We start from the raw sequence: 18,005 nt of genomic DNA, 5'->3' as shown, positions 1-18,005 counted from the left end.
TAGGATGACTAGCATCTGATCTAGAGCAACAGTAGAGGAAATAGGAAGGAAAGTACAAAAACAGAACATAATACTATTGTTTTAATGAAGAGCTTATTAGAGATACTATAAGGAAATCAGAAATTGAAGACTTTCAGGTTTTGACTGAGTAATTATAATTGAGTTACTAGGCGTTTTTAACAGAAGTGAGGACATCAAGGCGGTAAGTTGATTTTGTAAAACAGATGATATAGTTATATTACATGAATTCTAGTCTCTAACTCCAAATGAATGATATTTCACTGAGGAAATCTAGAATTGACTCTGGAATCTCTACTGATAATTGTGGGAAATGAGAACACTGCCATAGATAGGCAAACATCTGATTTTCATAAAAGGACATGGAACAGGCCACCAACCACAAAAATTACTAACATTCATGAGCTCTATGTCAATGCCTGGCAAAATAGGATTATTAAACAGATGGTTTGTGAGCACTTAGGTAATGAAGTAGTGATCACTAGGAGCTACCCATGAGTTCACCATAACAAATCACATCAAAGTAACTTAATTTGTTTTAATAGGATTACTACATCAGGGAAGGCCATAGACAGTATAAAGCATTTAACTAAGTCGTTTGTTGTGGACAAGTTGAAGAAATGCGGTCTTAATAATAGTTCAATAAGTATGTTCGTGACTGGTTCTGTAATTATATCTAGAGAAATTAATTATATAATGAGAGGCAGTAGAGGGAGGTGGTTAAAGTATGGTTTCTGAAACTAGCCTGCTTGGGTTTCAATCTTGGCTCTGCTGCTTATTAGTTACGTGACCTTGGGCAAGTTACAAAGCTTCAATTCCTCACCTGTAAAAATAAGGTCAATAATAATTATACTTATCTTGTAGCATTGTTTTGAAAATTAAATTATCACAAAGCACTCAGAAATAGTAAGTATTTAATAAATGTTGGATATTCGTTTAACCAGGAAGGACATCTGTAATGACTTACTGTATGGCTCTTACCCAAACCTGTCCCATTTGACATTTTTATCCAAAATCTGAATAAAGACACAAGAATTTGAATTTAAGGATAACCCAAATCTGGAAAAGGGAGAGCCAACATACTGAATAGAAGAATCATGCTAACAAAAGGCCTTGATAGGCTTTAAGATAATTGGAACCTGGTAAGTTAAAGTTTATTAAGAATACATAGAAATCCTCTCTAGTTCTAGTAGTCAGTTGTACCTGCTTAAAAGAACTTTGTAAGAAAAAGTCTTAAGGGTTTGAATTGACTACAGCTTCCATTTGAGCCAGTGTTATAAAAATGCAGAAAATAATTGAGTGAACAGAAGAAAGGAAGTAGTCCCACTGTGGGCTGGTTGTATTATAGAATATATTGATATTATATTCTATTTCAGATACCACAATTTAATAGAAACATCAATAAACTGAGGTAAAAATCCAGGATAATGAATAAGTTTGTAAAGTATAAAAAGAGGAACACTTTTAACCTAGAAAAGTTGAGTTATATATTAGACCAATCTTCAAATATTTGAAAAGATAATATATGAAATACAGATTGGGTTTATTTGGTATTAGTCTTATTTTGGAAGAACTAGCTTCAGGAAGGCAGATTTTGGCTTACTGTAAAGTAGGGTCTAACGATTATAGCTCTTTTTAAATGAATGGGCTAATTTGTGAATCTGTAAGCTTCCTAACCCTAGAAATACTCAAGCAGGCAGGATTACTTGTCAGGGATATTGCACTGGGAGTTCCTGTATTGTGTGGGAAATTAGAGCTTTAGTGTCTCTTCCAGTGCTAATATTCTATAATGTACTGAGGACTTCAATTTTATATGTGTTGAATTTCATTTAACTATTTTATCTTCATAAATTGATAATGATAATCTGCAGCTTATGTTATATACCTTGAATTCCAAAATGACTTCAACAGCAGTCAAAGTGAATTTGGAAGAGTACTTTGGTTGCCAGTCATTTTAACAGACCTATCCCATGTACAGAATTCTTATACTCTATTTCAGAAGTGATTCGCATCTGGGTACAAAAACATGCAGGTAGGAACTCCTTTGAGAGTTTTCAGAGTATGGAAAAACCCTGCTGAGTATACATAAGACACAACCCTTTAAATCTGTAAAATATAAGGAATAGATAAAATAATTTAAAACATCAAATACTACATAAAGTATTTATGTCAAATAAATGTCACACACACTTCTGAAGTTTCGGTTAACCACTCAAAATTCATATTTTCAGTAGTCTTCAAAAATTCTAACATACATGGCAATGATTAGCAATTTCTCAATTTGTTTAATTATTTTATAGCAGGGTTTAAAGACATAAAGATATAAAAACATGCCTCAACATAACAGCATAAAATAATTGCTTTTTTAGCATTTGGATAAAAATGATAAGGATGTTCTTGAAGCTTTTTCCTTAAAATGATTGAACATGTTTTAAATGACTTTGTTTATATGCATAGTTCTATGCCACAAATATCTGCATTACAACATCCTGGAAAAAATATACTATTCTTTTCTGTTAAACTTCCATAAGAGACTTTTAATACTCTGTGGTAGATATTTGAAGACAAGCTTTCATTATAAAATAAAACTACAGTTGCCCTTTTCTCTCATTTCTTTAGATAAGTGGGCACTAGAAATTATAGATAGGTTTGGCAAGAGTTCAAGGGTTAATGTAGCAGATAAATAAAAGGAATTTTCTGTAAATTGAGACCTGCATTATTTCAGTTGTCTTGTCTTTCCTAACCTAACTCATTTAATTTTAAAAAGTAAATACTTAAATTCTTCCTGACAGTGTGCTCAGCTTTTACTATCGTTTATTACTTCAATTATACTTGATATCACTTAGAACAATCTGCCATTTGGAAATCTCAGTATAGCCTGGAGCTTAGTATTAGATCTGGCTGCTGTTGTAACATGTACAGCATATGACATTAATGTATCAAAATTAGATTGGATCATCCCTCCTGGTTAAATTTATTTCACATTTCTTTTGTATTCAGTTAACATAAACCTATTAGGGAAGCTGACACATGGGGATGGCTGTATAGGAAGGATATTTTTAAAGTATTTTGATTAAAAAATGAAATTATAGAGCCATGGCTTTTCTGAGTTGTGTAATCTTTTTTGGTTTTTAAAAATGTCACAAAGCCCAAGTCTTGCATTTATGTCATTCAGGGTGTGTGTGTGTGTTGTAAGTAATGGTAATTAAAACTTAAACATTGTTTTGATGTTTGAGGTCTATCATCATCTATTTAGAGCAATAAGCACATTTATGGTTTCCAAAAAGAATTATTTAATCCACTTAGACCTAAAAAAAGTCATCCTTAAAAGAAAATAAAAATCTTTATATTTCTAAAATAATAGATTCTGGTCTATAGACTTAGCTGGGCACTGTCTTTAGAGTAATAGCTGCCACTATCTTATAATCTGTCAAAGAAGAGAGGGCATTCCTTACTTAGGAATATAAAATTTAAAGTTCAGGGATTTACCTCGTGTTTTCAAATACTTAATGACATTCATAGTGCCTAGGATTTTCTAGATAGGTTGGTGTTGGGGACTTTCAAGAACCATTAGAACACTGGTTCTTGGCTTTTTTTGTAATACATAGTCCTATATGATAGACTTTCTTCTCAGAAAAATACACAAATAAAATTTGCAAAAATTCATAGATCCCTTGAACCCAGATTAAGAACTCCAGGGTTAAAGGGTGACAGAAGAAAACCTTTCACTAATTGGAAGGTTAATTCCTTTGTTTAAATGACACATTTAATTATTTTCCTGCCTTGTGGTCATTAAGTCAAAATAAATCCAATACTTCAAAAACAGAAATTGCCTGTATGTTAGCCCCTACTAAGAATATTGATGACACTTATCCGAATTTTCTCTTCCACACTTTTCTGCCTACAATATGTCAAGTTATCTGAAAGTAATAGAAAAGCCCATGTGAGATATGCACCAAAAATGGGCTCAAATGTTTGCAGTGGCAGAATCAATAAATGTACTAAAATAACCAAATTGTATTGGTGTATTAAAATACATGTTTAAACAATAATCTACGTGAAGAAAACTCAATACTTATGGACATTAAGTTAATTTTTCTAATAACTTAATAGAAATCTAACTTTTGTATACTTTGCTTTTTATAATTTTAATCATCATAATGTTAACTCTCTAAATGCCAAAAACACCTTCGTAAGCACTATAAATATTTAAATAAAATCTTGAGAGAGCCTAACAAATCTCACAAAGTCTACTTGAAAGAATTTCGTAGGCAAAGTTTCATAGTCAGAGAAGAGCAGGAAATAAATTTGTTAAAGCAAATATAATCGACTTTCTCTTACTCAGTAGATATTTATGTTTTACTTCTTTTCGTTCTCTTTCTGTTGCCTCCTTTAGACCCTTTCACTGCTCATTAACACTTCCAGAGAGCGGTCAGAAAAAAAGAATAGTCTTAAATCCGTCACTTTTTAAAACACTCTTTTAAACAATTTTTAAAAGGTTTGGTAGTGCAAAATTGGTTCAGTTGCTGGTTAAGAAGAGTGTTTGGTCTGTATGCGAATCTTTTTTATCTAATTTCTCTGTTTGCCATTGACTATATAGACAGTTGAAAATTATCTGGTCTTCTGCAGTGTCTCCTAATGTCTTTTGAGTGCTTTTGTTTTGCATGTTATGAAAAATGATCAAATGAAGCTTTAAAAATATTTTTTAAACTTCTTTACCCTTTAATCTTTTTATAGTATGCTGTCAGTAGCTGTATGACTGTATTCACAGGGCTTTTCTCGAGCACTATGAACTGTTTTCTTGGTTTTCCAGTTGAGACATTTAGGAAATGATGAAGTACACATCGTTTGGTCAGAGCATACTAGAGACTACAGGAGAGGAATTATTCCTACCGAATTTGGTGATGTCCTTATTGTAATATACCCAATGAAAAATCACATGTTCAGTATCCAGATAATGAAAAAACCAGAGGTAAGAACTCCTTATATTACATTTTAATAATATATTTTGAGTTCTATATGGGTTTGTGAGTTTCTTTCCCTCTTTCAGAAGAATTAGACTAGGCATCAAAACGTGGAATTGGAGGGGGAGATGAGACACAGACTCTGGTAGCTATGTGAATTGTCTAAGTCTAGTTCAGAAGGCGCTAAAATAGGAAAAATAGAAAGAAACTGCATTGGAATGGAAGAAGGCTAAGTAGTGCCAGAGTGGAAGTTCCCATTTACTGTTGTTTTTATACACCCCACAAGCTAAGAATGTTTGTTACATTTTTAATGGGTTTTTCTCTTTTAAAAAATCGAAGGAAAATATACAGCAGAGACAATATGTGGCCACAAAGCCTAAAATATTTACTGTATTATTCACAGTTCATGTCTTTGCCTTCAGCTGCCATTTGTACCAGCCAATATTCAAACAGAATACTTTTGAAACTGTCAGTCATCTGATAAAAATGACAGATTTTTTCTAATAAACCATATAATAAAATAAAAAATAGTGTTTCAGATTCTGTAGTAAAATAATAATAAAAGTGTTTTAGGTTTGGTAGTAAAGCTGGCATCACATGAAAATAATAAAAAACTAACTTGCTGCCTGTAAGAATGTGTGTCCTCCCTGTGTTTACTCAATGGGGGAAAAGTAAATTATTTCCAAGTGTTGGATTTTTGTATACAATTGCGGCTACAAAAATTTGAAAATTGGCAGGTAGTGTAAATTATTTTGTCAGTTATATGAAGCATATAATTCTTTTGAATGGAAACCCTGTAGACCACTGGCATTTTTTGTTTGTTTATTGCTCCAGTATGAATGACCCATCATGGAAAAGAACTGAATTTGAATAGCATTTCTACTGAAAGAAGAACTAAACAGGAAGCAGAAAGACTTTGTATGCAAACTGTTTCTTATTTACAACCTTTCTCCAGTTCGAGTATAAAATTATGTTCTAATTTCTCAATCAGGTTCCCTTCTTTGGTCCACTTTTTGATGGTGCTATTGTGAATGGAAAGGTCCTACCCATTATGGTTCGAGCAACCGCTATAAATGCAAGCCGTGCTCTGAAATCGCTGATTCCATTATATCAAAACTTGTATCCTTTTTAACAGTATGGTTTCTACTCTAATATATGTCTACTTTCCAAGGTAACTACTTCTTATGTGTTGTTAAGACCTTTGAGTTTTTGTTTATTGATATATAGAGGATGGAGTTCCTCCCCAGTGTTTAAGCAGTTATGATATTTGAATGATGTATTTTCTTTTATACGCTTTTAATCAGTACTTGTCTTTTGGTTAATTAATTAGAGCCCCATTATGTACTAGGCATTCTGCTAATCTGGATATGCAGAGATAACCATAACAGTCATTTCAAAGTACTCAATCTAGTTGAGGAAATATATTGTTTTCAGTATCTGTGCTGTAATAGTTATGCACAGGATGTTCTGGAATTACTATAACAATACTTCAGATACCTCTCAGTCAGCTGTAAGGAGTGGTGGTATCAGGAAACACTTCTGAGAAATGTAAGGATTGAACCAATCTTGAAGGATGAATGAATTAATCAGATAGATGAGATTAAGAAGAGTATTCCAAGCAGAGGAATGACATAAACGGAGACATGGAAGTATGAGAGGCCATGGAGTGTTTAAGAACATGGCTTCTGGAGCCCGATTACCTGGACTCAAATGCTGATCGCCACTTCATTAGCTATGCAGCCTTGGGCAAGTTATTTAACCTCTCTGAGCCTCAATTTCCTTATCCATAAAATGAGAATGATAATAATATCTAGCCTGTAGTGTTATGAGAACTGAATGAGTCAGTATGTGTAAAATTCTTAGAACACTGCCTGGGGTGAAATATGCACACAGTTTTAAAATTTAAATTGTTTTCTGATATTCCTTTCTAAAATGGATTTATGTTTCCATATACTTTTTCTAAATTATTCAAAACACTTCAATTATTTTTCTTTTACATAATAAACTGTAGATGTTAAGCTTTACAGGGAAGGCTTTTTAAAATATCCTGTGTCCTATCCCACATGAAATGGATTTATCATAAGTCTACCACATACGTTTTCTTCTTTTAATGAAAATTGACTTAAGCAATCTGATTTCTATGTAATTTCTCACGTATTCTGATACTGTGGAATGGAATTATAGGTAGATCATGGCATGTTACATTGCTTAAGCTTAATGTCATTTATATAGCATTTCTTATTTGTAGCAGTTACATCTTCACTTACTTTGAGTTGAAAACTCTGATTTGACGTGGTCATTGTCATGAAATGTAAGGATTCAGTTTATTATATCCTGAATATCTCTAGAAAGGTAGCTAATCTTATAAGGAATATACAGATTATTATCTGTAAACTAATGTTGTCCGCATTGTCAACTCTACTGAGATTGACTTCTTTCTGACCTGTGCCTCTTTACAGTTCCCCTGATCTTGGTGTTCATCCTGAGGTTAGTGTTCTCCATCATTTCATTTAAGACACAGTTGAAAGAATGCCTTAAATCTTTTGGGAAAGTGGTGAGAGCGAGATTAGATTGTAATACAAAACTCTATTTGCCTCTTGTGTCAGTAGGAACTCAATTTATTGAACTAACACAAACTATTTCTGGCCTGATATACAAACAACATGTAAAATGCACACCTTACCAAGTAGTTCAAGTATACCAATTAAAAGTGAGGATGTAGCTTAATTTCTTTTACCTGCGCCTAAATTCATACTCTTAAGGACTAGTTCAGATTTGCACGTTACACTACAGGTATAATAGCTGGATTTGCAGTTAGAAACATTGATTTTTTTTAACATCTTTATTGGAGTATAATTGCTTTACAATGGTGTGTTAGTTTCTGCTTTATAACAAAGTGAATCAGTTATACATATGTTCCCATATCTCTTCCCTCTTGCGTCTCCCTCCCTTCCCACCCTCCCTATCCCACCCCTCTAGGTGGTCACAAAGCACCGAGCTGATCTCCCTGTGCTATGCGGCTGCTTCCCACTAGCTATCTATTTTACGTTTGGTAGTGTATATATGTCCATGCCACCCGAGGTCCGCCTTGTGATCCTAGTCAAGTCCCAGAATCTCTAAACCTAACTTTCTTCATCGGTAAAAAAGATGCTAATACCCATCTCAGAATTGTTGTGAAGAATAAATGAGATAATGAATTTGGATGCACCTAGTAAATGAAATAAGGTACGTTATTTTGTGCGGTGATTAATCCTGTTATGTGTAAAGATTATAGTCAATATGAAACAGCTCTACCCAACAGCAAGGAATTGCCTAATTGGGTTTTTATGTTTGGTTGGTTGGTTGGTTGGTTAATTGATTGGATTGGATTTTTAGGCCTGTTTCATGAAGCGCTTAATAGTTAATCTTGCTGAGATGTTAATAGATAGCACATTGGAGAAAATTCTAAGATGAAGAGAGATAATTTCAGATGAAAACAGTAAACATGAACACTTTATTTACACAGCAGATGTGAGCAATTTCTATCAGGAAAACCACTTCTGGAACTATCAGAGTAAAAATATTAAATCAGACAGATCAAACAAATTTTTCTTGACTTAGAAGCTTGAATTTAGAAGCTATATAGAAGTTATTTTCCCATACTATTTAAATATATAATAGAGATACTCAGCCTTTGCTAATCTGAAGAACATGTAGTCATCTTTCACAAAGATTCACAAAGGTGTATATTAATTCTAAACATTGGAGGAAATAACTTCATATAGGTACTGATAGATTACTTGATTTTTATTTTATTTTTTTAAAGATAGATTCTATTCATTTTTAAAATTTTTTAATTTATTTTTGGTCTTCATTGCTGCACATTGTCGCGGTGAGCAGGGGCTACTCTTCCTTGCAGTGCACAGGCTTCTCATTGTGGTGGCCTCTCCTGTTGCGGAGCACAGGCTCTAGGCACATGGGCTTCAGTGGTTGTGGCTCGTGGGCTCTAGAGCACAGGCTCAGTAGTTGGGGCACATGGGCTTAGTTGCTCCGCAGCATGTGGGATCCCAGACCAGGGATTGAACCCGTGTGCCCTGCATTGGCAGGCGGATTCTTAACCACTGTGCCACCAGGGAAGCCCAATTACTTGATTTTTAAATGAAAGTTTATACAATAAATTACAACTAGATGTTTTTGAGATATTGAAATATAAATGTCTTTTCATTTTAAATAACAAATACATATTTCAGAAATATAATAAAATGTTAAATGTATATTTTTGACAAATTCAGATTTTGACAAATTTCCTTAAGCTCCCATTAAGGAAAAAAAATCATGCGCTCTAAAACAGATCAATAAAACAAAAGAAATTACAACAAAAACTGAGATAGAAGTAGGCTTTGAAAACCATCAGAGTTACTATTTTAATCCTCATAAGAGAAATGAAGGAGTAAAAGAATATGTAATAAACTCAATTATATTTGGATAATTGTACTGCTGTGTCAGTTATTTTATGCCCAGTAAAAGTACCCACTAAGATTCCACAGCATAAATTGTGCTATTTATGATCATTAAGTACAGCTTAAATTTTATCCTAGGAACATCTTCTGTATCTGTGAATCTAATGTTGTTCACTAAATGAGGACAATATTGATTGTCATATGCTGCCCAAATCGATCATGCTGGCAGCCAGAATTACAGTAATCTGTCAGTATTGATGACTGTCTTTCAAGCTTTGAAACCTCTCCTTTACTTCACTTGTCATTTCTTGCATTACTTGTACTTGAAAAGCGTTTTCTTGCAACCTCTGACTTTGTCAGCTAGGTTTTTTGGGGGGTTTTTTGTTTGTTTGTTTTTTTTGTCCCGAGCTCAATTTGTTGGTTTGATCATGCAGTTAGAACTGAAGTGCATCACTGGGGAGAAGGAGTAGGCACATTCTCAGTAACCATTGGACCTGAGGGGTATTTCAGGTTGATCTTAGTCATCATTTATTAATTACCTGTTGAAAGAGAGTGTATGTGTGTGTTGGTGGGGTTTGGGGGTTTTTTTGTTGTTCGTTTTTGGCTTTTTTGTATTAGGAATAATAATTCCAAAGCATTAATTTCATGATCTTAGCTATCATGACTTTTCCTTAAATAAAAATTTTAAAGTAATTATTTGTTTTGATCCTAGGGACATTTTGACTATGTATAAATGTTAAATATGTTGCTATCAAACATGTACTGTTTCTCTTTCTTTTTTAATGTGAGATTTATTGTACATAGAAATTTTCAGAAGTTACAGTATATAGTCATGTTGTATTCAGGTTCTCAGAGAAACGATCAGTAGGATGTGTGTATATACATAAGTACATAAAGAGAGAGACTGATTTTAAGGAATTGGCTGACACGGTTGTGGGTACTGGCAAGTCTGAAATCTGTGGGAGTTGGGGTAGAGCTGATGCAGTCTGAGTCAGAAGGCATCTGGAGATAGAATTCCTGCCTTCCTTGGGGACCTCAGTCTTTTCTCCTAAGGTCTTCAACTGACTGGATGAGACCCACCCACGTTATGGAGAGTAATCTGATATACTTTTCTCCTGATTTAAATGGTATTCACATCTAAAAAATACCTTCACAGCAACATCATCTAGGCTGGTGTTTGACCAAAAACTGGGTACCATGGCCTAGCCAAGTTGACATAAAATTAACCACATCCCATGTCCTAATTTTCTTAAGTTTTTCTTCTTAACCTTTCTTACTGCAAAATATAATTTGAAAAAAGATTATAAATCCTAAATATACTATATGGTGAATAATTACAGTTTAACCACCACCAGGTCAAAAGATGCAACTGTACTGTTTTTCTTCTATCAAAAATATTTGATATTGATCACTTAAATGGTAATGGTAAAGATTTTGAGAGAAATGCAGAGACAAATCAGATGGTAATCTCTTCAATAATCTTATTATTTAATAGGGGAGATAATTATATGTACACTAAAAATTATAACACAAGGTAAAATGTGTCACAATAGGGTTGTAGATAAGATGCTGTGGGAGTTCCAAGGAAAAAGTCATTACTTTGGAGTAAGAAAATCAGGGAAGAAGAATATATAGAAAATCTGGGCCTCAAAGGGTGAGATTTGAGTAGATGGAATGCAGCATGTCTGTTATAATTCTTGTAATTTATATTTTGAGGCTTTATGTGTGTATATATATATATATATTTAATACATATATAATATTGTGAAATATATGTTTTGGGGGATGTTATAAAATAAAATAGTATCTTTAAAAAACACTTTCCTCCTAGATTTAATATTCTTTCCTCCCAAACCAATATTATTTGATTTCTTCTAATCTGTTTAGATTTGACTTTTTCGTAAATGCCAGAATTGGGTTTCTGTTTAACTTTATCAGACAAATTACCAGAAGTCAATGATCATTCTTCAATTAGTCACAGTTTGTTATCCCTGCAGTTCTACTACTCAAATGTAAAGAACCTGTTGCAAAAGTATGAGCGCCAAAACGAAATGAAATGTAATTGATTGGCTCCACTAATGCAGTTTGCCATTCATTACGATAGAACATTATAAAACCTCTTAGGGAGGCCCATCAATATTGCTGCCATTTCATGTTAGAAGAAAGTGAGTTTATTGAGAAACTGCATAACTTTATATATCTACTGTCTTTTGTAGATCATTTCCTCAGAAGATAATATTGGTAAGTATGGACTGTCCTTAATTATAGTCCTTAATTATAAATTAATTATATTTAAAAATGCGGAGGCTGACTGTTGGGTAATCAGCCTGGGCTTCAGAGTCCAGAACCACTTATTAAGTGTGTCACTGTCTTTATGTCTAATTTTATTTAATCTGTAAAAGGAGTACCAAACTCAGGAGTGTTGTAAGGATTAAATGAGATTATCCACATGAAGCACTAAGCAGCCTGTCTGTCATGTAGCAAGAGCTCAGAAAATGTGTTTTTACATACTGTTATACTTTTACATGGTGTTGACAAATGAAGTTTTTTTATCCTATTCTGATAGTACATTGGCTTCACAGCAAAAATAGCAAAGGAAAAGAAAGCAGTACCACCATTTTACCTGTTTTCTCAAATCCAGTGTGACAGTATGGTCCATATATGCCAATCTATGGACAGTTGGGTTATATCATAGTGTACCAGAAAGAAAATAGAACTGTATCAGATGATTGTCAGACTGTTCCCTAAAAACAACAAAACTTGAAGTTTCTCTACTTCCATCTTTATTAACTTCTGACCTTTGCTAGAAAAGGAATTTTTTTTCTCTCTATTAAACGCTATGTTGTTGATATTAGTGATGAAGGTGCACTGGTATGCTCACATTATTATTAACTACACCTACTGCATAATGTGTAAGTTTTATTCTAGTCTTTATTTAAATAGAAAAACAGCAGTAGATTCAGATGCTATTTGGGGATTTCAGAGAGCAAAGAACGAAGGATGTAAAGCTGAAATTACTCTAACCTCGTTTAACATAGGAATTGCAGTGCTTTTAATCCATTATTTTCCTTTTACTAAATATATGGATTTTGCTATTGAATTTTTAATAACTCAATAATGGAATTAAAATTAAACTATGGATCACAAATCTCCCCATTTTCTTCTAACTGCTTTTCCTCTCAAACGCTAGAATATAGCCTATTTAAATCTTAACTTTTGCTTGCCAAACCACTGTTACCGTCCATCTGTTCATGCCAATTGCAAAGAAGGTTCAGTTTTTAGTGAAGCTTTGCATTTCACATAAGGTATGCGAAATGAAATTTCACAAGGGACATGATGGATCCTGATTCTTAGTGATAAACCTTTGGGGCCATCAGGGTTGGCATATGGTCCAGTATGATATGAAGGCTTGGGTTCCCTGGCTTCACTTCTTTGGCGTGAAGCTGATAAAACCTGGCTCTTGAGTATTATTTCACTGGACACCAATCATGGGCAGCAGGAACTGCCCATTTAACTCTCTGTGGGAAGGAAGCCCAGAGAGCATTCACAATGGTACCATTGTCGAGTTGCAAACTGCTCTGAACAGCTTGACGGCACTAGGGAGGAGGGGAAAGGGTTGCTTTACTAATTGCTGTTCAGAAAAGAGAAGAAGCAAAAATAGCTGTTGTAGAATTGATGTTTCTACATTTACTTATTCTTTTGATAAGCGTGTTGACTTTTATTTAGCACATACCTACTATCAAAAAGAAAGCAAATAAATATATTTAAGCAACCACCTGTAGTAATTCCTTGTTAACGTGCCATTATCTATTTTCAGCCCACCAGATTATAGCAGAGCAAAAGTCGGTTTGCTTCATGATATTTTTACCTTTAAATGAAATGAAAGTAATGTTTTGTTATCTTGACAGAAATTTAAAATAAGGGAAAGTGGATTAAAACCAGCACATTTTATATATCAGATAAGGTTAGAGACAGATTTGGCTTATGCTGTGCTTTTTAGAATTCCCAAATATCATCTGAATACATATAAGCAATATTAATATAGAAATGTAAATTAATTTTATGCATAACAATCGCAAATGCTAAAATAATCCACTAAGCAAATCTTAAGGTTAAATACTGGATTTATCATTTAAATGAGTAGGTAATGCCTATTTCAGTCACTCATAATTGTCTTTCCTTGAATTCTATTTTGGATATCTTTTTTAAATGTGAGGGTTGTTTCTTTGTTATGTGAGGCATTGTATGCTGTGATATTTGTATAAACACTACTCTGGGCCTTTCCATTTTCTTCTGGTCAGTCTAATCAAGCAGTTGGAGGTTCTGATGCAAAGAAACAATGATCTACAACTTTAAAAAAATTAAAGCTTTTTCAGCTCCCAGGATCCTGACCCCACAGTATATTTCCATAGACGATTCCTTTTTTCAGCAGAACTTAAGTTGACTAAATTATACTGCAGTATTGTAAGTTATGCAACGTGTCCTTTCAAAGGATCAGGGAGAAATATTTTAAGAAAAAAATTTTAATCTATAGATTTAAAAAAATGGGGTGTTCTTGCTAAACTGAGGGAAAATCAAATGCATGTTTTATAAAATTAGTAACAGTAAGATTTACTAGTATTGCATCTCTTCATGTCCCCTTAAATTATTTTAGTAAATGGGCACCAGTGCAATATTTCAAAAACAGTAATTCATTGAATGCCCATTCTTCCTTTTACTGCAGAATAGATTGTAGTTAAGTCAAGATTAATGGGTAGATTTTAATGTTAAAGTCCAGTCTCTGAGCCTATTATTCCCTGGGGGCATATAGTGCATTAGTTTAAGCCAATATACTGTTTATCATAGATGCTATGACACTGTCTTAAATGACAGTTTGCTGTACTTTGTAACTACTTACCATGATAATAAATCACTTTTTTTGTACTCCTGATAATTATAGCATTTAAACAGAATCTTAATTAAGTTAGTGCACATTTAGGTAGAGATAACACTTAAGTAATTGTACACTGTAAAATTTCACTTAGTTATTTTTTTCCTTTTTTCACTCTTCTCACAGAACCCAAGTTTAGTATTTAGTCCAAACAGAGACATTAATTTCCTCAACTTAATGTACTGAAATTTTTGTTCCTAAGAGGAACAACACAGTGATTGTTCCTAGCCTCCCCCCAATATTTTTTAAACTCTTACTGTAATACTAGTGATTTTGAAGCAGTTCTCTGTTGACTATGAAAGTCTCATTATTACTTAATGGTAGTATTTTCAAGCAGATCTTACCAAGAAGGAGAGCACAAAATTTTAATTTCATTAAATTTGAAATCCAGGTAACTTAGTTTTTCTTTTAGATGTTTTGTTTCATACAACTTTCATGAAAGTGTAATAGATACACATATTTGATAATCATGTTAGTCCTTTTTAGAAACTGCCAGTGATTATTAGATTATTAAATCAGAAAGGATTTTCAGAACCTTTAGGTAGGTTTAAATTTTTAATCCTATTTATTTAAGGTTAATCTTTTTAAATGTATTTACATGAAGTTTGTTAGAATTGGGCTTATCAACTTTTTACTTAATGTTTTCATTTAGTAATTGACTGATTTATGAGCAATTATATATGGTCCAAATTTTATACAGCTCCAGCTTTCAATAATAGGACTATCCTCACAGTGCCTTAGCACCTGTTATGGATTTTGAGTCATCTGGCAGCCCATGGGACTTAGATAAAGAAGTACCAGGTGTCCTGCCTGTCTCCTAATTGAGACGCAGTGAAAACAATATAGACTTGGCAGCATGCTTAAAAGGATGGATTAAAGCCCAGCTTTGTCTAGTCTGACAAATCACAGCTTTTCCTTCATGGTGTAGATAGTATCAACTACTAAAGAATTTCATTAATATAAAGCATCATAAAAATCATACACAATAATTGGTCATAACCTGTTGCAGATTTTCAGAATTTCTAATAACATAGTACAAATAATTCCCAGATTCATGCTATTTATTTAGGGGAATTTTATTTTTACTGCATATGAACTAGACTGCATGTTTCTTAAAGAAATTAACTACTGTAGGAAAGAAATGGAGTATTAATTAATTTACTAGATCTTCTTTATAAAGTAAGCAATATAGTTTACTTTTATTTTATAAATGAGCAGTGCCTGTTAGTCCATGGGATACTTAATTGCCCTGTATATTTCAGGGAAGTATGCCACTTTACTCCTGATAATAATAATTATTAGATCCTGCAGATGTAATTGCAGAATATATCTACCCATATTCTATATCTCAATAAAATTCTTATTTTTCATTAAGTTTTCAAGACCCTGTGTAATGATACTGCCTCAGAATGTTTGAAGATACTTCAAGGCCTTTTAGAACTAAAAAGTCAAATGTGGTTTGTTTATTTTCTCAGTTTTATTTTAGATCATGCCATGGATTTTTATTACTATACTACATATGATATTCTAGTATATAAACAAAGATTTTTGAAAAATTGCCAATCTTAGAAAAGCTAGTAGTCATTGTGTTGGCCATCCTTGAGCTGACTAAAATGCCTTTTATACTTTTTTTTTTCCCCATCTAAAATCCAGATCATTGAGATTGTCTGTAGAAAGAGCACTGGACTATTAAATGACGAAGGTTCTAGTCCGAACTCTACCCGTCAGCAGCTTTGTTTTTCTGAGCAAATCTTTGTATTCTCCTTCGAGGCAAGGCTTATTGCTTAATAAACATTTTGCTGATTTTGCTAAGTTTCCTGACATTAATAAACATTAATACAACAATGATCATTGTTGTATCCTTCCTCTAGTTCTAACTAAAATTATCACAACCAATAGGGCAAAATGTTTATTTCAATGCTAAATTGTAATGAGTTGTAATTACTTTCAGCATTTATAGAATTTCTTCTATAGGCAATTATAATTTTTTAAGAAATTAATATCAGTTTTCTTTTAATGTTACACCTTACATATGTATACATTGTGCTCTACTCACTTTTTCTTCTTCCGGAGAAGGTCAGCAAGATTAAGGGTAGGGGTGGAACCAGACTCTCTCTGTAAGTTCAATCCTAGGAGAGTCCCAACTGTATTTGCCCCAAAGGGCTTTGTCTCTGGGGAGCCAAAGTGAGATTAGAGGAAGGGGGCTGTCTGCATAACAGGCTCCTAATCAACTACCAAACCAACTTTATTCATTCATTCTATAATTTATAAACAATCATTGAGTGCTGCTAGGCCCTGTGCTAGGTGTTAGAGATATAAAGATAAAAAGGCATGGCCTCCACCCTCAGACATTAGTCTCCCACTAGTTTATTAGGAGAACAAGCATGAGGAATGAGGCACACTTGATGCTTAACAACTGGCTCTGGAGAGCAGGAGGAGGCCTCGATTTGTGGCATTTTTTGAGTTCTATGATGTTAAAACTCCCACCATAGCCAATTTCAAACTACCAACCATCTTACAGACTTTGTAAATATTGTAAGTAGTACTTGCAAGAAATTTTTAATAGGTAAAACTCTTTCTCTTCCTGCAATTACTGTTCTTGGAATTTTGTATACAGAGAAGGGAGATGAAATTCCTGACTGCTAAAACGGCAAAGAAACCACATTAATATGAGCGTGGGCAAGTGCTTACTAAATTAGGAATTTCAGAATGGGCCCTAAATCCCTGAGGCTATGCTATTGAGCACAGATATAGACACTTCATGCTTTGCCTTTACTTAAAAAGGAGCCGGTAGTTTTTTCTTGTTTAGGAAAGAAAACATTAAACCTGAATTTAAGAGGAAATTAATTAAGCAATGATATGCCTTTGTTGTCTGTCTGTAATTTTCGTTAACTCCTTTTTGTTAAAAATTATACTTTATATTCTTGCTATGTACAACATACATATATACAAACATAAACATACATACATATACACATGTACATATACTTACACACAAATTTCTATTTCTTTGAGACTAGTCACAAATTACATTGGACCTAAGTATTTATACAACCTCCTGGGCGTGCCATGGAATTAATGATCACAAAACTGAAAATTTTGCCTTTTCTGACAGCAAAAGCAGTTCAAAATTACATTGTATTATTAAGAAAATTATTGTGGCAAATGAAGGGTTGTTGCTTCTTTAAAAACCAAATCTACCTTTTATCTTTTCTCCCTATACATTAGTAAAGTTGAAAAAAGTGTTTCTAATTAACTGTCTGCAGTCTCTTTTCTTCATATTGTGTTTTTTCTCATGAGAAATTAGAGATTTCTCTTACCAGAATAAGTCAAAAGTTCCTCTTGTACATAATAACACAAACAAGAAACATTATCAGAGTTCTTGCACGTGAACACAGGTATATTTCTTAAACTGATATTGAAAATTGTCCTAGTGGAGACAGCACCTGCTATTTACAAAGACTTGAGTCAAAGGTCAAAATAACTATTTTCATCACAGATGTAGGGGGACTTTTGGGTTACTTTGTATTTATATCCTTTATCTTCAACAGCCCTATAAATAGGAGCAGGTGGGGGGATCCCCATTTAACATTCAGAGAAACTGTGGCACAGAGAATTCATGCATCTCTTTCCAGGAGTGGGCTGAAACTGAAC

The 18,005-nt window shown here is 33.4% G+C and overlaps 1 protein-coding gene across 3 annotated transcripts in view; it reads left to right on the top strand.

The window, feature by feature from the left end:
* RALGAPA1 (Ral GTPase activating protein catalytic subunit alpha 1) overlaps nt 1–18,005 on the top strand; it is a gene marked incomplete at its 3' end in the record, with an annotated part of 235,275 nt that overhangs the window by 203,437 nt on the left and 13,833 nt on the right. For all 3 annotated transcript variants that reach the window (XM_079701197.1, XM_079701195.1, XM_079701196.1), the window contains 2 exons: nt 4,832–4,990; nt 5,974–6,101. In XM_079701197.1, the coding sequence (XP_079557323.1) occupies nt 4,832–4,990; nt 5,974–6,101 (287 nt within the window). The remainder of the gene's footprint in view (nt 1–4,831; nt 4,991–5,973; nt 6,102–18,005) is intronic.

The sequence above is a fragment of the Hyperoodon ampullatus genome (genome assembly GCF_949752795.1).
Source record: "Hyperoodon ampullatus genome assembly, chromosome: 3".
NCBI lineage: Eukaryota > Metazoa > Chordata > Mammalia > Artiodactyla > Ziphiidae > Hyperoodon > Hyperoodon ampullatus.
Note: the sequence above shows the minus strand (reverse complement) of the source record. Positions and strands in the feature narration are given on the sequence as shown.